General features: G+C 44.1%; 2 protein-coding genes across 3 annotated transcripts in view; one reads left to right on the forward strand and one right to left on the reverse strand.

Moving 5' to 3' along the window:
* The window catches only part of necab1 (N-terminal EF-hand calcium binding protein 1), a 98,648-nt gene extending 94,683 nt beyond the window's left edge, over window positions 1–3,965 (reverse strand). Inside the window, exon 1 of the mRNA XM_042295061.1 lies at window positions 3,682–3,965. Within this exon, the coding sequence (XP_042150995.1) occupies window positions 3,682–3,771 (90 nt within the window). The 5' untranslated portion in view covers window positions 3,772–3,965. The remainder of the gene's footprint in view (window positions 1–3,681) is intronic.
* Window positions 3,966–8,155: 4,190 nt separating this feature from the next.
* On the forward strand, window positions 8,156–24,893 carry tmem64 (transmembrane protein 64). Of its 2 annotated transcripts, XM_024438445.2 has the most exons (3): window positions 8,166–9,660; window positions 21,959–22,114; window positions 23,965–24,893. In XM_024438445.2, exons 1-3 carry the CDS (start codon window positions 8,944–8,946, stop codon window positions 24,151–24,153), a joined length of 1,062 nt encoding a protein of 353 aa, XP_024294213.2. In that variant the 5' UTR covers window positions 8,166–8,943; the 3' UTR covers window positions 24,154–24,893. The 2 variants fall into 2 exon arrangements, with proteins under 2 accessions (XP_024294294.2, XP_024294213.2); XM_024438526.2 differs by lacking the exons at window positions 21,959–22,114; window positions 23,965–24,893 and adding an exon at window positions 9,755–10,302 and having other exon boundaries at window positions 8,156–9,660.
* The last annotated feature ends 548 nt before the right edge of the window (window positions 24,894–25,441 follow it).

Consider the following 25,441-nt stretch of genomic DNA (forward strand, 5'->3'; position numbering starts at 1 on the left):
GGCTATGCAACCCTGACCTGTTCACCGAACGTGCTACCTGTCCCAGACCTGCTGTTTTCAACTCTCTAGAGACAGCAGGAGCGGTAGAGATACTCTCAATGATCAGCGATGAAAAGCCAATTTACTCCTGAGGTGCTGACCTGTTGCACCCTCTACAACTACTGTGATTATTATTATTTGACCATGCTGGTCATTTATGAACATTTGAACATCTTGGCCATGTTCTGTTCTAATCTCCACCCAGCACAGCCAGAAGAGGACTGGCCACCCCTCATAGCCTGGTTCCTCTCTAGGTTTATTCCTAGGTTCCTGCCTTTCTAGGGAGTTTTTCCTAGCCCCACCTTGCTTCTACACCTGCATTGCTTGCTGTTTGGGGGTTTTAGGCTGGGTTTCTGTACGGCACTTTGAGACATCAGCTGATGTAAGAAGGGATTTATAAATACATGTGATTTGATCTTAACAGACTTAGATAAACAAACGGTAAATAAAAAATATCCAGCAACTTCCCATCGAAGAGGAGTTGGACAACATCCCACAGCCATCGAAGAGGAGTTGGACAACATTCCACAGCCATCGAAGAGGAGTTGGACAACATTCCACAGCCATCGAAGAGGAGTTGGACAACATTCCACAGCCATCGAAGAGGAGTTGGACAACATCCCACAGCCATCGAAGAGGAGTTGGACAACATCCCACAGCCATCGAAGAGGAGTTGGACAACATTCCACAGCCATCGAAGAGGAGTTGGACAACATTCCACAGCCATCGAAGAGGAGTTGGACAACATTCCACAGCCATCGAAGAGGAGTTGGACAACATCCCACAGCCATCGAAGAGGAGTTGGACAACATCCCACAGCCATCGAAGAGGAGTTGGACAACATCCCACAGCCATCGAAGAGGAGTTGGACAACATTCCACAGCCATCGAAGAGGAGTTGGACAACATCCAACATCAATTATCTTGGAAGGTCACTGTGTCTCTGCGCTGATCGGCTGTGAGTGAGACAACGCTAGCTAGCCAATGGGAGTGTAGAAGAACGCCTCTCTGAATAACGGGGCGTGGTTTTGGCTTAAATGCGCTGGGGGAAAAAGACACGTCCGGCGAAACTGAGAGGTGCCGGATCCTGTTCCGGATCCTGTTCCGGATCCTGTTCTGGTAGGATCCGGCTGAAATGAATCACTGGTACTGATATGTAATGTCAATAGTATTGACATTTCAATTCAATATCACTCATCACCAGATTTCCATGACTAATGACCCCAACCAAGAATAAAGCATCTGTTTAATTATACAGACTTCTGATTAAAGCAACGCTATCTTTTATCATTAGATGATTATAAAACAGAATATCTCATCTACAAAACCACATGGATGTATGAGAGGTTGGCGACATTAATCCAGACTATGCAAATAGACGGGAATTGGCTGACAACATCAGGAAAATTATGCGCTTTCATTGATGCCGTGCTTTGATATGATTCTGAGTGGTCAGATAGCACCGAGGTCAAGAATCTGCCAAGAGGGGAATCCTTGATCGTTTCAGCTTCTTTCGTGTTGTTCTTGATACCATGTCGTGTTTTGAGGTGTTATGACTGATTTCAATCGAAACAAACCCTGTCTTTTTTTGCCCCCACAACCCTGTCTTTTTTGCCCCCACAACCCTGTCTGTTTTTGCCCCCACAACCCTGTCTGTTTTTGCCCCCACAACCCCGTCTGTTTTGCAACACAACCCTGTCTGTTTTTGCCCCCACAACCCCGTCTGTTTTTGCCCCCACAACCCCGTCTGTTTTTGCCCCCACAACCCCGTCTGTTTTGCCCCACAACCCTGTCTGTTTTTGCCCCCACAACCCTGTCTGTTTTTGCCCCCACAACCCCGTCTGTTTTGCCCCACAACCCTGTCTGTTTTTGCCCCCACAACCCCATCTGTTTTGCCCCACAACCCTGTCTGTTTTTGCCCCCACAACCCCGTCTGTTTTGCCCCACAACCCTGTCTGGTTTTGCCCCCACAACCCTGTCTGGTTTTGCCCCCACAACCCTGTCTGTTTTTGCCCCCACAACCCTGTCTGTTTTTGCCCCCACAACCCTGTCTGTTTTGCCCCACAACCCCGTCTGTTTTGCCCCACAACCCTGTCTGTTTTTGCCCCACAACCCCGTCTGTTTTGCCCCACAACCCCGTCTGTTTTTGCCCCCACAACCCTGTCTGTTTTTGCCCCCACAGCCCTGTCTGTTTTTGCCCCACAACCCTGTCTGTTTTTTCCCCACAACCCTGTCTGGTTTTGCCCCCACAACCCCGTCTGTTTTGCCCCACAACCCTGTCTGTTTTTGCCCCCACAACCCCTGTCTGTTTTGCCCCACAACCCCGTCTGTTTTTGCCCCCACAACCCTGTCTGTTTTTGCCCCCACAGCCCTGTCTGTTTTTGCCCCACAACCCTGTCTGTTTTTGCCCCACAACCCTGTCTGGTTTTGCCCCCACAACCCTGTCTGTTTTGCCCCACAACCCCGTCTGTTTTTGCCCCCACAACCCTGTCTGTTTTTGCCCCCACAACCCTGTCTGTTTTTGCCCCCACAGCCCTGTCTGTTTTTGCCCCACAACCCTGTCTGTTTTTGCCCCACAACCCTGTCTGTTTTTGCCCCCACAACCCTGTCTGTTTTTGCCCCACAACCCTGTCTGGTTTTGCCCCCACAACCCCGTCTGTTTTGCCCCACAACCCTGTCTGTTTTTGCCCCCACAACCCCGTCTGTTTTTGCCCCCACAACCCTGTCTGTTTTTGCCCCACAACCCCGTTTGTTTTTGCCCCATAGTTGTGCACCAACCTGTCTATAGCCTACAAAATATGTCCATTATTTATATAGCAAATACATTATAAAGATCTGTAGGGATCCGTGTGAAATCAATTCAGCTAATTGGAGCAGCAAGTATTGGTGAGAATGAGTTAGAAGTGCTAACACGCCAAATGATGGTCAAACAACTATGACGCACCCAGCAGGTGATGCATTAACGGGAAAAGGTCAACTTTTGCAGTACTCCCAAATGGCACCCTATTCCCTACACAGTGCACTACTTTTTGTCAAATGTGGTGCACTATATAGGGAATAGGGTGGCACACATGAATTCACTTTATAATACTGTGTGAACTGAACACGTCTGGTGCTAGCCAGCCCTGCCAGCAGACAGACCCTCTGGGGATTTTACAGACACAGAATAGTGTAATAAAACGTGTAAAATCATTCATCTATGTGTTACATAATATATGGCATTGAATAGATATAGTGTAAGTATACATAAATAAACGTATACATGTATGGAATATATAGCGATACAAATAATGAATCTATGAGTTACATAAGACAAAGTAGCTAGCCTATAAATGAAACATCATAGCCCAAGAAGGACGGATTGGAAATATTATTGAATTTTGCCGATGAAATGCATTGCATTTGTCCTGCTTAAATTAAGAGAGGTATGTAAAATCAGTTAAAAAATGATGAATACATTTCTTTATCGATTAGTCTATCGAGAAGTTATTTGAAACTTGGCAAAACTGCTAGGCATTCTGTTTTCACTGTCGATGAAACTATAGCCTACGGTCTCACAGTCACAGTATCAAGGGGAATAACGTGAACAATACACATCTTTCTGGATGAAGACCGCATGCCTCAAGTCATACATAGTACTTACATCCAGGAATATGGACATTCCTTTTTTCAATTCCAATGGAGCGGTGGCTTCATCCGAAAGCAACTGCACCGCCTCAGAAGAACAATCCATTTTACAGGTGATCTTTTTTTATGTTGGTAATAAACTAGTTGTGTTCCGTTGAATGAATCTAGTCTAAAAGTCAACGGAAAAAAACGACCTAAAGATCAGCTGATATGTTCCGACAGAATTCATACAACCGCTACCGCTGTGCATTTCAACTCGCGTTGCGTTCTACAGGTTGCCGTTGCGCGTCTCGATAGAAGGTGCGGCGTGAGGGGACGCGTTTTTCCGTCATAAAAGGGGAAAGACGGTGATGTTGAGCAGTGGGCTGCTGTAACTATGTTTCAGTATGTCGCTTGCATCCCAATGAGAATAATTATTTATGTTTCTTATAATGATGTTTCGTTAAAACAAATGTAGCACTATTGTTTTTTAATTTTCAACAAGTCATAATAGGCAGGCCATAATGGATCCTAATTAGTGTAGCTGTGTGATTACTTACGTATTTTATTTCACAATGTAAGCAAATGCTAATGTTATTTGATAGTGATGAGAGTAAATGTAATCATACAAGATACCTTATTACATTATTACATTTTTTAAATGTAGCCTACCCTATTTAGGTGAATGGTCAAATGTATTTAGCAAGCGTGTATTTTGTGAGAGATTTAGCAATAAGGACCAGATGGCCTGAAACAGGTTGTGATCTGACAAATACATAAACATAATCTATAGGCCTCGGGACTTTTTCTTAGAACAGTCTTACCTCTTCCTACTTTTTTTTCCAGACACATTTTACATTAGTAGTCTGCTACTAATATACACAGAGTTCCTCCTCTGTGATTTAAAACGAGATATTCAGGAGCAACACGACTGACTGTTGTGAGACGTGAGAACTCAGAGATGTTAACGCTGTAAAAGAAGCCTGTACAACAGCGATCTCTAGTGGTGTTTTAATACAATGCACACACACATAAATCCCACAGATTATATCAGAGTAAACAGAACATGTACGGTTTTTTTGTCGCTTTGGTGCAATTTTCACAAGCACGTAGAACATTTTAACAACTCTTACTAAAAACTCAGACAGATCATCAAAAAAGAGAGTTGTTTCAAAACTCTAAGCACATTTTCAATTGACTAATAAGTTCAACACACAAAATCATACAGTCACTATTTCACCAAACTGAATCAGTGTTTAATCTAGAAATACATGTTTCACGTTACAATACATGGTCATATAAAGGCATTGCCTTTTTAATAATGCAATGCTCTGCACGTGGATGGATAAAGAGATCATGACATAACAGTGGACACAGTTGTGACAAGAAAAATTACCATCAGGAATGATAGACATGAAATACGATGCTTTTTTTCCGGCTAATTCGATTTAACAATGCCGTAAATTTGAGGGTCTCTTATAGCAAAACGTCTATTAACCACTTCCATGGTCGACCTTGAAATGGGACTGTATGTAACAGTTTAACTTCCGTCCCTCTCCTCGTCCCTAACTGGGCACGATCCAGTCACCCTCGAAGCATCGTTACCCATCGGGCCACAAAAGCCGCGGTCCTTGCAGAGCAAATGAAACAACTTCTTCAAGGTCTCAGAGCACGTGACGTCACCGATTGATACGCTTTTAGTGCGCACCACCGCTAACTAGCTAACCATTTCACATCAGTAACATGTAGGTGGACACCAAAGTTGCAGAGGGATTCATTTGACATGGTTAGCATAATGCATGCACCACAGTCTGTCTTACTCTCTTAATAAGGCAATTGTCCAATAATTATTCTTTATACCCTCTTGTTTTTAATCGTTCACATACATCTTTGGCATCTACATCAAAGGATAAATCAGAGCCACAAAAGCGCCTAATGCAGGGAGTTGGCCATATGGTAAACTATTTCAATGAAGATAACTGCTGAAATGAAGAAAGGTATATATATATATATCAGTGGAGGCTCATCAGAGGAGGAAGGGGAGGACCATTTTCCTCAGTCAATATCTTAAAAATAAAAATAGTGAAACATTTAAAAAGTTACCCTGTCACCAAATAATGTATTAAAACACACGGTTTCGTAATGAAGGTCTACAGTAGACTAAACAGCACTCTGTAGGGTAGCACCGTGGTGTAGCAGGAGGACAGATAGCTTCCATCCTCCTCTTGGTACAGTGACTTCAATACAAAACCTAGGAGGCTCTTGGTTCTCACCCCCTTCCATAGACTTACACAGTAATTATGACAACTTCCGGAGGACATCCTCTAACCTATCAGAGCTCTTGCAGCACAAACTGACATGTTTTCCACCCAATCAAAGAATCAGAGAATGAATCTAGTACTGAAAGCATAAGCTACAGCTAGCTAACACTGCAGTGCATAAAAAAGAGAGAGAAAGACAATAGTTCAACAGTTTTAACAAATTAATTTTAAAAATGAAGGAGGAGCAAGAAAAAGAAAGAGAGCTAGCTATATTTTGTTTAAAAAAATATCACTTTCACTTACTTAACTAACAAATGCAGCTAGCTAGTTTAGCCTACTCAAACACCTGGCTCAAACAGAGGGATGCTATGTTAGCTAGCTGGCTATGACTGTCCAACACTGGAACTCTTCCAAGTCAAGGTAAGCTTTGGGTTTTACTAATGTATTGCCACTTGGGCCTGCTGGAGTAACTGCTAAACTGCTTACTGACTGTACACTGTACTGCATGATTGTAGTGGGTTTACTAACAAGTTAGTTCTAGTAGATATGTTGACTATGACGTTACTCTAGCTAATATGGTGACATCGATGTAGGCTGTATGGAGCGGTTATTATATGGAGGTTTGGCTTGGAAAGTTTTTTTTTCGCCTAGTCACAGACAGCTGCTATGTTGTTCACTGAAGTCCACAAGCGAAGGGAAAATGTGAGAGAGCAGATGTGTAAAGAAACACAACGAGCTGTTTGTCTGCCTATAAAAGTGAACTGTATTTGCGTGTGCTCAGTGGTGTATTGATTCTGCCGATTCTGTTGAAAACGTTTCTTAAACGTAAACAAACGTAATGAAATGGAGATAAACATACCTAAATCTGTCCAATAGAAACTCTGGATTAATGATTACACACTAGATCAGCTAGATACAGGTAAGAGTCTGCAAGGCGGTATTGAAAGTGTCACTGTCACCTCAAAAGATTTATCTCGACCTGTGTGAACCTACGTTGCAAACTTTCATTCATAGTCTAGGCTGTATAAACCTAGACTATGTCGGTAAAGTGTCATTCGATGTTACATTGAACTGGGTGAATGAAATCAGAATGAACGTCGTCCGATTATAGAAATAAGGTCATAAAAAAAATCATACTTGTCCGCCCTCATCTTAAACAGCAGCTGATTTCTATCCGTTCTCTTCTATACACCTCAAGTGTGCAAGTACCGTACCTCAAGGACCTTCTTCTCTGGGTGGAGAGCTCGGACAGCCTGGTTGGAGCCTTGCTGTTCATAGTTGGTCTGATCATTGTGTCCTTCCCATTCGGCTGGGGGTACATCGTACTGAACGTGGCTGCGGGATACCTCTATGGCTATTGCCATCTTTCTTAACCAAAACATCCCAAAAATTAAATATGTTCTTTGTCTGATACGAATGTAAATTTCACGGATGGCGTCCTGCAATTCATGATCATCACCAAATGACCAAATAAAATAAAAATGTTATCAATATATCTGATAAACTATTCCTACTCGACAGGGTTTAGATGCGATTAAACATCATTTGAATCAAAGAACAGAAATTGACTTACCGCTGAGCTTGTCTAATGAAATATTGACTAAGAATTATTTTAGGTTTGAATGTTGTTATTATCTTCAGGATCAAGGAACTGAAATGGATCACAATGTATTTATGGTGACATTTGATTTAGACTTTGTGTACAATAATAATAATAACAATAATAATCCACATTCTAGGTTTATCAAAGTTAAAAGTTTAGTACGGGGCCACTTGTTTTATCATTGTTTATGTCCTAAATGGCCACCTTATTACCTAAATGGGGCACTAGTTTTGACCAGGGGGCTATTCAGACGTGTTCTTCTTTGCCTGAACGTGGACATCTTGTTGATAATACCTACTGTAGACTGAGTTGTGTCTGCTCAGAAGAACATGCATCTATCTGAGGAATGAAGTCTCACTTGATAATGGAAAACTGTCAAGTGGACATGTATTTACATGTGTGAACCTAACGAACTAAACACATAACTGTTTTTCAAATACAGAACTTACTGACTGTACTGACACTACCAAACAACAGAATGGACAAAACATGAATAAATACTAATACAGGTATATAAAATACAAATGAATAACACAATTATGCCTGTTATAACCGTCCCCTTGAAACATTGAAATGTTCTGTGTTCGCCATGTACCAGACTCGTTGTCTGATTGGTCCAGAACGGCAGTAGTCTGGTTCTTGGCATTGTGGGAAATAAACAGAGCAGTATCTGGTGTATCAGTAGCATGTAGCGTCGATCAGCACTTACTATTCTGGATGAAGCGAGATATAACGCGTAGTTGGCTGTCAGACTGACGTCGGTGCTCCGGTTATCACTTTGCCCCGGGAAGAGAAAATACGGAGGTTTTTTCGGGCGAATCGCGCGTCGGAATTAATTTCCAGGACTTTGACCACACAGCAGCTCGTAAAGTGGAGTAGAAACCCGCTGCAACGTTTTACCAAATAGGACCGAAGACTTGCAAAAGTCTTGCACGGATTCATCTTTCAACCGTTTTGTTCAAAAGAATAGTAAACATGATCTGACGTTTCTTTAGTAATAACGTGACTTTGTTGTCAGTTTGCTGCTGCCGTTTCCTAATTTATGGCGTTTGACTCCTAGGCGATGTGAACGGTATTTATAAAATCATTGAACTGCATGTCTCCCAATTGGTGAACACAAGATAACTGTCCCACTGGACGAGGATTTGTACCATGGCAACTCGGGTTGGAATAATCTTTCTTTTTCAAGTCTGTGTAAACAATTGTCCTCTGTACTAAGTGATGGGTCCGCAGCACAGAAGACATCGATAACCTCTGTGTCAGCACGTTTTTTACCCTCCTTATCTTTCTCAGTTGTCATTCTATTTTATGTTCAAGCTTTTATCGTTTCTACAATGGAAACGGTCGTATTGAAGTTGCAACGCTCATCGTTAATCTGAGCACCACCATCAGAGCGACTCGTTGATCTTCCCGAGACTCTGTTGTAAGGACAGTCATGTGGGGCCCTGCGCCACCATCCCTGCAGGTCGCCGTAAAAGTCCTGAAACACGCCGCTGTCAAAGGACAGATCCAGCTGAACCGCTGGCTCCAGAGACCCTCCCCGGACGAGTGCGATAAAATTGACCTCTTGATATGCAACACCTTTGACGAGAGAGGAGGCGCCGTCGGCAAGTCTGATGGAGACCCGGAGAGCATCGTTGACACTGGCGTGTCATTCACCGGTGGCGCCACCAACAGGGAGTTCAGACACCAGTGTTGTATTACCACGTGTTGCTTCAAGAGCAGCCTCCTGGCATGCATTCTGACAGCTGTGTGCTTCTCCTCCGTGGCTCTAGTCCGACAGTACCTCAAGGACCTTCTTCTCTGGGTGGAGAGCTTGGACAGCCTGGTTGGAGCCTTGCTGTTCATAGTTGGTCTGATCATTGTGTCCTTCCCATTCGGCTGGGGGTACATCGTACTGAACGTGGCTGCGGGATACCTCTACGGCTTCGTGCTGGGTATGGGACTGGTGATGGTGGGGGTGCTTATAGGTACCTTCGTGGCTCACCTGGTGTGTAAGAGACTGTTGACAGACTGGGTGGTCAACAAGGTGGGGAACTCTGAACAGCTCAGTGCTGTAATACGGGTGGTGGAGGGGGGAAGTGGACTCAAGGTGGTGGCCTTAGCGAGACTCACACCCATTCCCTTTGGACTCCAGAATGCAGTGTTCTCAGTGAGTATGGTTGGAATTCTTATTTATTGCAAGTGAAGTTGCTGATGGTATCCATGGTCTGTGAAGTTGATGATGGTGTCCATGGTCTGTGAAGTTGCTGATGGTGTCCATGGTCTGTGAAGTTGCTGATGGTGTCCATGGTCTGAAGTTGCTGATGGTGGCCATGGTCTGCAGATCAAGTGAGAAACGGGACCAAGATGTATGGATCCCTAACGGGACCCTGTTCCCATAGTGCGCTATAAAGGCATCTGCGTGGGTGGTCGACCTCGTTCCTGGAGAGCCTGGTGGATGTGTAGGCCTTTTGTTCCAGCTCCAACATATTTGAATGATTCAGCTGATGTAGCCTAGGTCATGATGAGAAGCTGATTTGCAGTATCAGGTGTGTTCAAGCAGGGTTGGAACACAAGCCTGCACACTTAGGAGAACAACGCATGTATCTATTGAAGGAGGGATGTCCACCTCTGGGCAAGAGGGTAATAACTCTGGCAAATATAGACCTATAAGAAAATTCAGTTTGAGCAAGTTATTGACCTATAAACTGTACTCCAATACATAGTATGTGTCCTCAGAATATGTTTTTTATTTATTTATTTTATTTTACCAGGTAAGTTGACTGAGAACACATTCTCATTTGCAGCAACGACCTGGGGAATAGTTACAGGGGAGAGGAGGGGGATGGATGAGCCAATTGTAAACTGGGGATTATTAGGTGACCGTGATGGTTTGAGGGCCAGATTGGGAATGTAGGGACTATTGTCATACATTTATCTGGGTCTTGTCTCTAATAGATAGTATGTGTCCTCAGAATATGTAGGGCCTATTGTCATACATTTATCTGGGTCTTGTCTCTAATAGATAGCCCACTGCCTTTACGAAAGGACAGCAAGGCAAAGTCCTTTTTTGGGTAGAAGTTCTTTTACACAGTGACCATCACTAGGCCTACACTTGACAGTCATGTGACTGGGCGTGGATCCCAAATGGCACTCTAGTCCCATAGGGCTCTGGTCTAAAGTAGCGCACTATATAGGGAAGAGGGTGTTATTTGGGATCCCTCGTCTGTCTCAACACACCAAGGACATGATATTGCTGCCACCTCAGTCTTTTCGGTAACCTGACGCACTTGACCTCCAATCACTGTTTGAATTATTGATTGACCTTGATGACTCCCCCTTTCTTTCTCTTCCTAGTATCATCTGCAATGAGGTAGCATGGACCCACATCTGTCTGTGCTATCATGTCAACTCCTTGTCAGTCATGCCTAACATGTCAATATCATAGAGTGGTATGATGGCACAAGTATCTACCAAGATGGCATGATGGCACAAGCATCTACCAAGATGGCATGATGGCACAAGCATCTACCAAGATGGCATGATGGCACAAGCATCTACCAAGATGGTATGATGGCACAAGCATCTACCAAGATGGTATGATGGCACAAGCATCTACCAAGATGGCATGATGGCACAAGCATCTACCAAGATGGTATGATGGCATGATGGCACAAGCATCTACCAAGATGGCATGATGGCACAAGCATCTACCAACTCCTTGTCAGTCATGCCTAACATGTTAATATCATAGAGTGGCATGATGGCACATGTTTCTACCCACGCAGGCTAGCAATTAGACTGTACGTATAAAGCATTTCCAAAAACAAACATTGCATTTCAAATCAAAATGTTATTCGTCACCTGCTTGGTAGACAACAGGTGTAGACATAACAGTGAAATGCTTCCTGACAGGCCTTCACAACAATGCAGAGAGAAAAGATAAATAATGGATAACTTGGCTATATAGATGGGTTAGCTGACCGTCATATAAATGATGTGATAACTTGGCTATATAGATGGGTTAGCTGACCGTCATATAAATGATGTGATAACTTGGCTATATAGATGGGTTAGCTGACCCTCATATAAATGATGTGATAACTTGGCTATATAGATGGGTTAGCTGACCGTCATATAAATGATGTGATAGCTAACCCATCTATATAGCCAAGTTATCACATCATTTATATGACGGTCAGCTAACCCATCTATATAGCCAAGTTGACTGTCATATAAATGATGAGATAACTTGGCTATATAGATGGGTTAGCTGACTGTCATATAAATGATGTGATAACTTGGCTATATAGATGGGTTAGCTGACTGTCATATAAATGATGTGATAACTTGGCTATATAGATGGGTTAGCTGACCGTCATATAAATGATGTGATAACTTGGCTATATACAGTGGGGCAAAAAAGTATTTAGTCAGCCACCAATTGTGCAAGTTCTCCCACTTAAAAAGATGAGAGAGGCCTGTAATGTTCATCATAGGTACACTTCAACAATGACAGACAAAATGAGAAAAAAATTCCAGAAAATCACATTGTAGGATTTTTAATGAAATTATTTGCAAATTATGGTGGAAAATAAGTATTTGGTCAATAACAAAAGTTTATCTCAATACTTTGTTTTATACCCTTTGTTGGGTATGTGATGAGTTAAAATAATTAGTGCTAAAAGGATCAATGCAGATAGTCCGAGTAGCTATTGGTGACCCTCAAGGGGTGCGTCACCTGAGTGGGTTGATTCACTGATGTGGTCATCCTGTCTGGGTTGGCGCCCCCCCTTGGGTTGTGCCATGGCGGAGATCTTTGTGGGCTATACTCGGCCCTGTCTCAGGATGGTAAGTTGGTGGTTGAAGATATCCCTCTAGTGGTGTGGGGGCTGTGCTTTGGCAAAGTGGGTGGGGTTATATCCTTCCTGTTTGGCCCTGTCTGGGGGTGTCCTCGGATGGGTCCACAGTGTCTCCTGACCCCTCCTGTCTCAGCCTCCAGTATTTATGCTGCAGTAGTTTATGTGTTGGGGGGCTAGGGTCAGTTTGTTATATCTGGAGTACTTCTCCTGTCCTATTCGGTGTCCTGTGTGAATCTAAGTGTGCGTTCTCTAATTCTCTCCTTCTCTCTCTCGGAGGACCTGAGCCCTAGGACCATTCCCCAGGATTACCTGACATGATGACTCCTTGCTGTCCCCAGTCCACCTGGCCGTGCTGCTGCTCCAGTTTCAACTGTTCTGCCTTCTTATTATTCGAACATGCTGATCATTTATGAACATTTGAACATCTTGGCCATGTTCTGTTATAATCTCCACCCGGCACAGCCAGAAGAGGACTGGCCACCCCACATAGCCTGGTTCCTCTCTAGGTTTCTTCCTAGGTTTTGGCCTTTCTAGGGAGTTTTTCCTAGCCACCGTGCTTCTACACCTGCATTGCTTGCTGTTTGGGGTTTTAGGCTGGGTTTCTGTACAGCACTTTGAGATATCAGCTGATGTACGAAGGGCTATATAAATAAATTTGATTTGATTTGAAATTTTGATTTGAGTTAACTATTTATCTCACTATTTAGCATTCGTATGGCCTGGTGTTAGAAGCTGTTTAACTCACTATTTAGCAGTCGTATGGCCTGGTGTTAGAAGCTGTTTAACTCACTATTTAGCAGTCGTATGGCCTGGTGTTAAAAGCTGTTCAAGGTCCTGTTGGTTACAGACTGTTGGTTACAGACTGTTGGTTACAGACTGTTGGTTACAGACTGTTGGTTACAGGTTACAGACTGTTGGTTACAGACTGTTGGTTACAAACTGTTGGTTACAGACTGTTGGTTACAGACTGTTGGTTACAGACAAGGTGCATCAGTCCAGCTTGCTGTGTGAAAAGAGAGAACAGTTTATGACTTGGGAGGCTGGAGTCTTTGACAATTTTTAGGGCCTTCCTCTGACACCGCCTGGTATAGAGGTCCTGGTTGGCAGGAAGCTTGGCCCCAGTGATGTACTGGGCCGTACGCACTACCCTCTGTAGCGCCTTGCGTTGTCATTGAATCATTGCTCTCTCAGGCACACCAGATGTTAGGTCTAGGATGGGTACATTGTTCTGATAGGCTGATCAGATATGATCTACTGAACGAGCCTATCAGGAATGGAGCTTACCCACTATAAATATTATCCACAAAACATGTCCCTTTTTAAATCATACACATCATTTATGCAATCTATCAGCATAGATAACAAGCTAGCTTTTCAAATCAAATCAAATTCAAATCAAATTTTATTTGTCACATACACATGGTTAGCAGATGTTAATGCGAGTGTAGCGAAATGCTTGTGCTTCTAGTTCCGACAATGCAGTAATAACGAGCAAGTAATCTAACTAACAATTCCAAAAAAAACTACTGTCATACACAGTGTAAGGGGATAAAGAATATGTACATAAGGATATATGAATGAGTGATGGTACAGAGCAGCATAGGCAAGATACAGTAGATGATATCGAGTACAGTATATACATATGAGATAAGTATGTAAACAAAGTGGCATAGTTAAAGTGGCTAGTGATACATGTATTACATAAGGATGCAGTCGATGATATAGAGTACAGTATCAACGTATGCATATGAGATGAACAATGTAGGGTAAGTAACATTATATAAGGTAGCATTGTTTAAAGTGGCTAGTGATATATTTACATCATTTCCCATCGATTCCCATGATTAAAGTGGCTGGAGTAGAGTCAGTGTCATTGACAGTGTGTTGGCAGTAGCCACTCAATGTTAGTGGTGGCTGTTTAACAGTCTGATGGCCTTGAGATAGAAGCTGTTTTTCAGTCTCTCGGTCCCAGCTTTGATGCACCTGTACTGACCTCGCCTTCTGGATGGCAGCGGGGTGAACAGGCAGTGGCTCGGGTGGTTGATGTCCTTGATGATCTTTATGGCCTTCCTGTAGCATCGGGTGGTGTAGGTGTCCTGGAGGGCAGGTAGTTTGCCCCCGGTGATGCGTTGTGCAGACCTCACTACCCTCTGGAGAGCCTTACGGTTGAGGGCGGTGCAGTTGCCATACCAGGCGGTGATACAGCCCGCCAGGATGCTCTCGATTGTGCATCTGTAGAAGTTTGTGAGTGCCATTTCTTCAGCCTCCTGAGGTTGAAGAGGCGCTGCTGCGCCCCTCACCTGCTGTCTGTGTGAGTGGACCAGTTTGTCTGTGATGTGTATGCCGAGGAACTTAAAACTTGCTACCCTCTCCACTACTGTTCCATCGATGTGGATGGGGGGTGTTCCCTCTGCTGGTAATCATCTCCTTAGTTTTGCGTTGAGTGTGTTATTTTCCTGACACCACACTCCGAGGGCCCTCACTCCTCCCTGTAGGCCGTCTCGTCGTTGTTGGTAATCAAGCCTACCACTGTTGTGTCGTCCGCAAACTTGATGATTGAGTTGGAGGCGTGCATGGCCACGCAGTCGTGGGTGAACAGGGAGTACAGGAGAGGGCTCAGAACGCACCCTTGTGGGGCCCCAGTGTTGAGGATCAGCGGGGAGGAGATGTTGTTGCCTACCCTCACCACCTGGGGGCGGCCCGTCAGGAAGTCCAGTACCCAGTTGCACAGGGCGGGGTCGAGACCCAGGGTCTCGAGCTTGATGACGAGCTTGGAGGGTACTATGGTGTTGAATGCCGAGCTGTAGTCGATGAACAGCATTCTCACATAGGTATTCCTCTTGTCCAGATGGGTTAGGGCAGTGTGCAGTGTGGTTGAGATTGCATCGTCTGTGGACCTATTTGGGCGGTAAGCAAATTGGAGTGGGTCAAGGGTGTCAGGTAGGGTGGAGGTGATATGGTCCTTGACTAGTCTCTCAAAGCACTTCATGATGACGGATGTGAGTGCTACGGGGCGGTAGTCGTTTAGCTCAGTTACCTTAGCTTTCTTGGGAACAGGAACAATGGTGGCCCTCTTGAAGCATGTGGGAACAGCAGACTGGTATAGGGATTGATTGAATATGTCCGTAAACACACCGGCCAGCTGGTCTAAGGACCAGCTAGCTCACAAGACTACCGAACTTGCTAGCTCACAAGACTAGCCAAGTTAGTTGCGTTGTTCCTTGCATACGATTGCATGTTGTCTCCTTGATGAGGTGGGGATCATTCATCTCAACAAATTAATGGATGATGCAGTTTCTCGATCTCCACAAAACTTATTTTTTCTCGACATAACGAGGGAATTATTATAATCTTTTTACGGCGTTTTCTCCCCAATTTTGTGTTTTCCAATTGGTAGTTACAGTCTTGACCCATCGCTGCATTTCCCCTATGGACTCGGGAGAGGCGAAGGTCGAGAGCCGCTCCTCCGAAACACGACCCTGCCAAGCCGCACTGCTTCTTGAGAATAATGCTCGCTTAACCTGGAAGCCAGAAGCACCAATGTGTCGGAGGAAACATCCCAGCAGGCTAAACCCTCCTCTAACCCGGACGACGCTGGGCCAATTGTGCACCGCCTCATGGGTCTCCCAGTCGCAGCCGACTGTGATGCAGCCTGGGATCGAACCCGGGTCAAGTAGTGATGCCTCAAGCACTGAGGTGCAGTGCCTTAGATCGTTGTGACCTGAGGATTCGTCCCAAATGGCACCATATTCATTACATAATGCACTAACATCGGAATAGGGTACCGTTTGGGATGCTGGCTGAGTGAGTCGTATAGGATTGTAGCTTCCAACCAGTCAGCAGCAGGTCATACTTTTCAAAGTAGTGCACTATGTAGGAAATAAGATGCCATTTGGGACAGGGACACTGTGATGTTGGATTTGGAAGTTCCCTGTCCAAAAGGTTATCGCGTCCCATGAGTAGGAGTGCTGATATAGGATCAACCCCCCCCTCCCCATATAATCTTATGCACTGTAATCTAAAAGGTGTAACTGATTCCACTATCAGCACTCTGAGTCTATTTAAATACAGCTTCCATGGCTGGGAAGGAAGGGGGTGAATTCCATGCCAGCGTACCCCGGAAATCTTTTCGGTATCTCCAATTTCTTCTGGCAATTTTCACAGTAACTTCAGGATGTTTTTACTTTCTCTTTTACATTTGATTAACTTTTTTTTTTCCCGAGAGAGAATCATGATGAGTGGCCTTTTTTAGACCTAAAAATGGCTCCTGTAAGACCCTGTGGTCTGCGAACTGTACATGATGCACAAGACTACATCTTGTTGTCGTTGTTCTCCTTATAGTGTTGCTCGAACATATGGAGTGTCTAGATTGTGAAATATACTTTTTTTCACATTCATTTATTCAGCATTTAAAAATATATATATATTTAGATTTGTATTATTTTTAGGCATATTGCTCAAATATATACTCTTTATATACCCCTCAAACATGTCCAACTTCCACAGTGGGCCTACATAGAAATTTACATTATAGGTCATTATCCAATCATAGCCCTCCTTTAGGATTGCACATTCAGCAAATCATAAAGCAGTGGGAGTTCCCTTTTTGAAACCATTTTCACATTCACTGTGTTCGTGGTGCTCCTAAAATGGATCGTACCTCCTGAATTAGCAGATGGATCATACCTCCTAAATTAGTAGAGAGCCTCCCGTAGATGGATCATACCTCCTGAATTAGCAGAGAGCATATTGTAGATGGATCATACCTCCTGAATTAGCAGAGAGCCTCTCGTAGATGGATCATACCTTCTGAATTAGCAGAGAGCCTCCCGTAGATGGATCATACCTCCTGAATTAGCAGAGAGCCTCTCGTAGATGGATCATACCTCCTGAATTAGCAGAGCCTCCCGTAGATGGATCATACCTCCTGAATTAGCAGAGAGCCTCCCGTAGATGGATCATACCTCCTGAATTAGCAGAGAGCCTCCCGTAGATGGATCATACCTCCTGAATTAGCAGAGAGCCTCTCGTAGATGGATCATACCTTCTGAATTAGCAGAGAGCCTCCCGTAGATGGATCATACCTCCTGAATTAGCAGAGAGCCTCTCGTAGATGGATCATACCTCCTGAATTAGCAGAGAGCCTCTCGTAGATGGATCATACCTCCTGAATTAGCAGAGAGCCTCTCGTAGATGGATCATACCTCCTGAATTAGCAGAGAGCCTCTCGTAGATGGATCATACCTCCTGAATTAGCAGAGAGCCTCTCGTAGATGGATCATACCTCCTGAATTAGCAGAGAGCCTCTCGTAGATGGATCATACCTCCTGAATTAGCAGAGAGCCTCTCGTAGATGGATCATACCTCCTGAATTAGCAGAGAGCCTCTCGTAGATGGATCATACCTCCTGAATTAGCAGAGAGCCTCTCGTAGATGGATCATACCTCCTGAATTAGCAGAGAGCCTCTCGTAGATGGATCATACCTCCTGAATTAGCAGAGAGCCTCTCGTAGATGGATCATACCTCCTGAATTAGCAGAGAGCCTCTCGTAGATGGATCATACCTCCTGAATTAGCAGAGAGCCTCTCGTAGATGGATCATACCTCCTGAATTAGCAGAGAGCCTCTCGTAGATGGATCATACCTCCTGAATTAGCAGAGAGCCTCTCGTAGATGGATCATACCTCCTGAATTAGCAGAGAGCCTCCGTAGATGGATCATACCTCCTGAATTAGCAGAGAGCCTCTCGTAGATGGATCATACCTCCTGAATTAGCAGAGAGCCTCTCGTAGATGGATCATACCTCCTGAATTAGCAGAGAGCCTCTCGTAGATGGATCATACCTCCTGAATTAGCAGAGAGCCTCCGTAGATGGATCATACCTCCTGAATTAGCAGAGAGCCTCTCGTAGATGGATCATACCTCCTGAATTAGCAGAGAGCCTCTCGTAGATGGATCATACCTCCTGAATTAGCAGAGAGCCTCTCGTAGATGGATCATACCTCCTGAATTAGCAGAGAGCCTCTCGTAGATGGATCATACCTCCTGAATTAGCAGAGAGCCTCCCGTAGATGGATCATACCTCCTGAATTAGCAGAGAGCCTCTCGTAGATGGATCATACCTCCTGAATTAGCAGAGAGCGTATTGGAGATATTCAATGTATATTATATTTCTTATATTATATATATATATATTTCTTAAAATGAACAAAATCAAAAAAGCGTACCTTTTCTTTTGAGATATTGATAATTATGTTGAATAAATGAATGTGAGCACACTAAGGAGTATATTGACAACAATGTTATCAATATCATGTACTGTACACAGATCATAGGGTCTTTCCAGGAGGCATGTATAAGTCTAAAATAACCACATTCATCATGATTTTCTCAATGATAATGAATAATGGATGTCAAACATCCTTCCTCCCAATGAAGTTTACCAGAACAAATTGAGATACCAAAAAACGAATATGGTCTATGCATGGAATCGCCCTTGGGTGACGTTCTCTGTCTGTCCAAAGGTTACAACGTCCCTCCCGGGACAGGAGCCGAGACGAGACAGCTCTTTGACCCTCTACACTGTTGAACAGACAGACGCTTCCAAATCACACCGTTGTACAAGTAGCGGACACTTGTAATAAAGAATAAACGTTGTTCCCCTTCGATGTTTGCTGATCTGATGGTTCTGGATAGGTATAATCAGAATATAGTGTTAAAGATTTCTTACAGTTCAGCAAACATTTTAGTTTATTTTATTTCACCTTTATTTAACCAGGTATTTATATATATAACCCTAACCCTTTATTTAACCAGGAAGGCCAAGTTGAGAACAAGTTCTCATTAACAAATGCGACCTGGCCAAGATAAAGCAAAGCAGTGCGACACAAACAACAACACAGAGTTACACATGGAGTAAAACAAACATACAAAAAAATAAGTCTATATACAATGTGAGCAAATGAGTTAGGATAAGAGAGGTAAGGCAATAAATAGGCCATGGTGGCAATGTAATTACAATATAGCAATGAAACACTGGAATGGTAGATTGAAGGGAACAGGTTTAGTATTGTCGGGAATCTGGAGGGTTGCTATCTTGTAGTAGACGCCTGCTACTGGTTGGAACAATATAGACTAGTAGTTAGTCATTAATTAAATCGCAGACAATTTAACCGGTTTACATTAGTCGCTAAGTGATAGATTGGCTTACAACTGAGCCAATTGTAGTGTGTAGTTGATTTAGGAAGGTCTATGCTTGAGACACTTCTGTTAGTATACTAGAGATCTATCCTATATATGTCATTAGGGCTGGGCCTACTAGGGCTGGGCCAACTAGGGCTGGGCCTTCTAGGGCTGGGCCTACTAGGGCTGGGCCTACTAGGGCTGGGCCTACTAGGGCTGGGCCTACTAGGGCTGGGCCTACTAGGGCTGGGCCTTCTAGGGCTGGGCCTACTAGGGCTGGGCCTACTAGGGCTGGGCCTACTAGGGCTGGGCCTACTAGGGCTGGGCCTACTAGGGCTGGGCCTTCTAGGGCTGGGCCTACTAGGGCTGGGCCAACTAGGGCTGGGCCTTCTAGGGCTGGGCCTACTAGGGCTGGGCCTACTAGGGCTGGGCCTACTAGGGCTGGGCCTACTAGGGCTGGCGACATAGCCAAAATATCACATCACTGTATTTTTAAAAGATTAGACGGTATGATGGTATTTTGTGTTATTGAATAATAAAAAACTTCAAAATGTGCCCTGGAGTGTCAACACAAAACAAGTGATTTCAATGGATCTTTCTCCCTTCTGAGTGTTTTATACTGTTCAATTCAACTGCAACACAAAATAATTTTCTGAATTTCCTGCACTCGTTAGAGGTCGACACTGCCACGTAGGGCTGCAGGATATGGGCAAACAATCTAGGCCTCGTGTTTAACCAAGTGTTTAACCAAGTGTTTAACCAAATGTTGCAATTGCGATTTGACTTGGAATGAGGAGCAAAACACTTCGGTGAACTGTTCATTACATAATCACATTTGTGGTGACTTTTTATAACGGTGTTTTCCGGCTAATGGAACACTCGCCCTTATAGCCTACTGCCATGTGCACATTTAAAGCTAAACTTTCTGATTGGTTGCGTCAGTTATATTGTATGCTAGTGGTTGTATTAACTTGGGATCTATCGCATCCCACAACTGTCCCAGACTATGTTTTGAAACATTTATTTTGCGAAACAGAACAGAATTGGTTGACTTTTGTACTATGGGGGATAGTAGATTGACATAGGCTAGTGTTTTTGCTGTTCGTTAGGCCTACTCATCTTGTTGGCTGACAAAAAGTAAATGTGGACAGTTGTTCCAATATCTTCAATATGCACATCGGAATTGGATGTGTCTGTTTTCACTTGTAGCCTGTGAGAAAGACCCGATCATGTGATGGGGCTCAGGGAGAAGGGCGCAACGGCCCCTGGCCACAAAAGGCATGGATTACGCCAACACAAAGGGGATGCCGCCGTATCAAGTGTTTGTCAAATTGTGAACGAGAGACTGATGTAGTGTGTACAGCCTGCGCAAAAAAAACTAAGCAGAGCTCTTTCCTTTTCAAGACACTTTTTTTTTCAAATCATCATTAGTCTTATCAGCCTTACAATGTATTACACATCAACCTTTGTTCAATTGTATCTTTCATTCTATAAAATAATGCCATGGAATACTAAGCCAATCTTGTCTGCTAAATGAACTAGTGTAGCCCACAGCCATATGGCACAGCCAGATCAGGACCTAACATAAGAACAACTCAGTATGTTATTCTGTTCTTCTGAAATAGACTACATTTTCTTCATATCATGTTTCTTTAGACCTGTCTAAAATAAATAATGGATTTATTGTGATGTTGTAGACTATATTACATGGAGTTATTGTGATGTTGTAGACTATATTACATGGAGTTATTTGACTTATTAAAATGTAGATGTTCCAAAGGTCTGTATCAGTGGCTTGTAGGCTGTGTGTGGAAGCCAGGAGATGCTAAATGTGTTTGTTAATTAAAGGTCAATTACCATGAGTCCAACAGTTATTTGCTTGACAATCACCGGCTGCCTAAATCTTGTGACCTCCACAGCCCTATCCCTCCCCACCAATATCTGCTAGGCTCGGGAACAGTAAGCATAATACCTGCAGTCTGTCTGTACCAAGGTCATTTCATCAGTCCTGGGATGTTCCAGGCCAAGGAGACTGAAACACCGTTCTATAGAGTAATGTAGTGATACGAAACAAGAGACTGAGCTAGGTGGAACTGTAAGCTTCAATAATCTATGGCAGCCTGACGCTTTAAACTTGTTAACTTTTTCATTTTGTATTTTTTAGATTAGTTAAGAGAAACGTGACACCACTTAGAGGTTATAGCTATTCACTAATCTGTAAGAGAGAAACCTTGGAAATAAAGGTTGAAAAACACAGACGCCTTCGCTGTATCTTTCACCTTTTTAATATCTGAGGTTGATTCTTTCCTCTACAGACTAGCGTCTTGTCCAAGTGGTGTACGTCGCCATGACGCTGGCTCCAGAAACAGGAAGTACGCCGTTCTGGCCGGGACAAGACTAACTTTGAAACACTCTTCCTTTCAGATCACAGACGTGTCGTTGCCAAACTACCTGGTGGCGTCGTCAGTCGGCCTGCTGCCCACACAGCTCCTAAACTCCTACCTGGGCACCACGCTGCGCACCATGGAAGACGTCATCGCAGAACAGAGCATCAGCGGATACCTGGTCTTCAGTCTACAGGTGAGTCAGAACAGAGCATCAGCGGATACCTTGTCTACAGGTGAGTCAGAACAGAGCATCAGCGGATACCTGGTCTTCAGTCTACAGGTGAGTCAGAACAGAGAGTCAGTGGATACCTTGTCTACAGGTGAGTCAGAACAGAGCATCAGCGGATACCTGGTCTTCAGTCTACAGGTGAGTCAGAACAGAGCATCAGCGGATACCTGGTCTTCAGTCTACAGGTGAGTCAGAACAGAGCATCAGCGGATACCTGGTCTTCAGTCTACAGGTGAGTCAGAACAGAGCATCAGCGGATACCTGGTCTTCAGTCTACAGGTGAGTCAGAACAGAGCATCAGCGGATACCTGGTCTTCAGTCTACAGGTGAGTCAGAACAGAGCGTCAGCGGATACCTGGTCTTCAGTCTACAGGTGAGTCAGAACAGAGCGTCAGCGGATACCTGGTCTTCAGTCTACAGGTGAGTCAGAACAGAGCATCAGCGGATACCTGGTCTTCAGTCTACAGGTGAGTCAGAACAGAGAGTCAGTGGATACCTTGTCTACAGGTGAGTCAGAACAGAGCATCAGCGGATACCTGGTCTTCAGTCTACAGGTGAGTCAGAACAGAGAGTCAGTGGATACCTTGTCTACAGGTGAGTCAGAACAGAGCATCAGCGGATACCTTGTCTACAGGTGAGTCAGAACAGAGCATCAGAGGATACCTGGTCTTCAGTCTACAGGTGAGTCAGAACAGAGAGTCAGTGGATACCTTGTCTACAGGTGAGTCAGAACAGAGCATCAGCGGATACCTGGTCTTCAGTCTACAGGTGAGTCAGAACAGAGAGTCAGTGGATACCTTGTCTACAGGTGAGTCAGAACAGAGCATCAGAGGATACCTGGTCTTCAGTCTACAGGTGAGTCAGAACAGAGCGTCAGTGGATACCTTGTCTACAGGTGAGTCAGAACAGAGCATCAGCGGATACCTGGTCTTCAGTCTACAGGTGAGTCAGAGGATACCTGGTCTTCAGTCTACAGGTGAACCAGCAGCAGGGGTCAGCGGTTACCTTGTCTACAGGTGAACCAGCAGCAGGGGTCTGTCCCCTGTCCTAAAACTGTATGGTTCTAAAACTCTGTGGTCCTAAAACTGTATGGTTCTAAAACTGTATGGTCCTAAAACTGTATGGTCCTCATCCACTATGTTCCTCATCCACTATGGTCCTAAAACTGTATGGTCCTAAAACTGTATGGTTCTAAAACTGTATGGTTCTAAAACTGTGTGGTTCTAAAACTGTATGGTTCTAAAAACTGTATGGTCCTAAAACTGTATGGTCCTAAAACTGTATGGTTCTAAAACTGTATGGTTCTAAAACTGTGTGGTTCTAAAACTGTATGGTTCTAAAACTGTGTGGTCCTAAAAATGTTTGGTTCTAAAACTGTATGGTTCTAAAACTGTGTGGTTCTAAAACTGTGTGGTCCTAAAACTGTATGGTTCTAAAACTGTATGGTTCTAAAACTGTATGGTTCTAAAACTGTGGATCTTTATTTATTTATTTATTTATTTTATTTTACCAAGTAAGTTGACTGAGAACACAATCTCATTTACAGCAACGACCTGGGGAATATTTACAGGGGAGAGGAGGAGGGATGAATGGGCCAATTTGGACGCTGGGGATGATTAGGTGACCATGATGGTATGAAGGCCAGATTGGGAATTTAGCCAGGACTCCAGGGTTAACACCCCTACTCTGACGATAAGTGCCATGGGATCTTTAGTGACCACAGAGAGTCAGGTCACCCGTGTAACGTCCCTTCTAGACACTGTGGTCCTAAACTGTATGGATCTATAACACGGTTCTATTTCCCTCTCTCTCAGATCATCATCAGTATAGGTCTGATGTTCTACGTGGTCCATCGGGCCCAGGTGGAGCTGAATGCGGCCATCGCTGCCTGTCAGATGGAGCTGAAGACATCACACATGAACGGCACTTCCACCAATCACAGCGGCTTCACGTACTGCAGCAAGAGGGCGTCGGCCGGGGGTGGGATCATCAACGTGGTCTGATTAATGTCTCAAAACCCTGATTGGACACGAGCAAATGGGATCAAAATGAACACTGATTGGCCAGTAGAGCAGATCTGATATCTTCCACGACGAGGAGGACCTACCAAATAGCGACGCTGATTGTGTGAATCTATGGGGCTTGTAGCTGCAGCTGAGGGCTGCCAGGTGTTTAGTAGTCAGGTACAGTGGTGTTGTCATCACAGACTTAGCTACAACCTGAACACTCTATGCAGCACAGCTCACCATTTAGATCTCAATGAGACCAAGGGCTTCTCCTCTACAGTGTGAGACCAGGGGCTAAGGGCTTCTCTTCTACAGTGTGGGACCAGGGGCTAAGGGCTTCTCTTCTACAGCGTGGGACCAGGGGCTAAGGGCTTCTCTTCTACAGCGTGGGACCAGGGGCTAAGGGCTTCTCTTCTACAGCGTGGGACCAGGGGCTATGGTCCCTGTATGCTAAATGGTTTAGCATACACTACGAGGCCTTTTTTCTATTGGTTCGTTTTCTTGTTTTTCTCTCACCATAAGAAGCAGTACGCCAACGTGTTGATCCTGCTCTGTTACTGGGGTAGAGGCTTACGGAACCATGCGTCATCATTACGTATGGTTTAATGATGACGTATGGTTTAATGATGACGTATGGCTTAATGATGACGTATGGCTTAATGATGACGTAATGATGACGTATGGCTTAATGATGACGTATGGATTAATGATGACGTATGGATTAATGATGACGTATGGATTAATGATGACGTATGGCTTAATGATGACGTATGGATTAATGATGACGTATGGATTAATGATGACGTATGGCTTAATGATGACGTATGGCTTAATGATGACGAATGGCTTAATGATGACGTATGGATTAATGATGACGTATGGATTAATGATGACGTATGGATTAATGATGACGTATGGATTAATGATGATGTTTGGCTTAATGATGACGTATGGGTTAATGATGACGTATGGCTTAATGACCAAAGCTGAGGGGGTCACTACAACAGAGGCACAACCTGGCTGGTCACAAATGGCCCCCTATTCAATATGCACTACTGTAGAGCCCTATGGTTCCTGGTCAAAAGTAGTGCGCTATGTAGGGAATCCCTGTCTGCCTGTCAGATGTACAATATGCTAATAATATGTGTGTAAAGTAGGAGGAGTTTGTTGTGTTCTGTTTCCATGTTCCATCCAAACTTCCCATCCAAATGATAGCCGTTTTAGTTACCAACAATCCTTGGGGGGTTAATTAATTGTTTTTTTAAATTATTTTTTGCATTTTTTA

This window comes from Oncorhynchus tshawytscha, linkage group LG13 (genome assembly GCF_018296145.1).
Source record: "Oncorhynchus tshawytscha isolate Ot180627B linkage group LG13, Otsh_v2.0, whole genome shotgun sequence".
In the NCBI taxonomy this organism is placed as follows: Eukaryota; Metazoa; Chordata; class Actinopteri; order Salmoniformes; family Salmonidae; genus Oncorhynchus; species Oncorhynchus tshawytscha.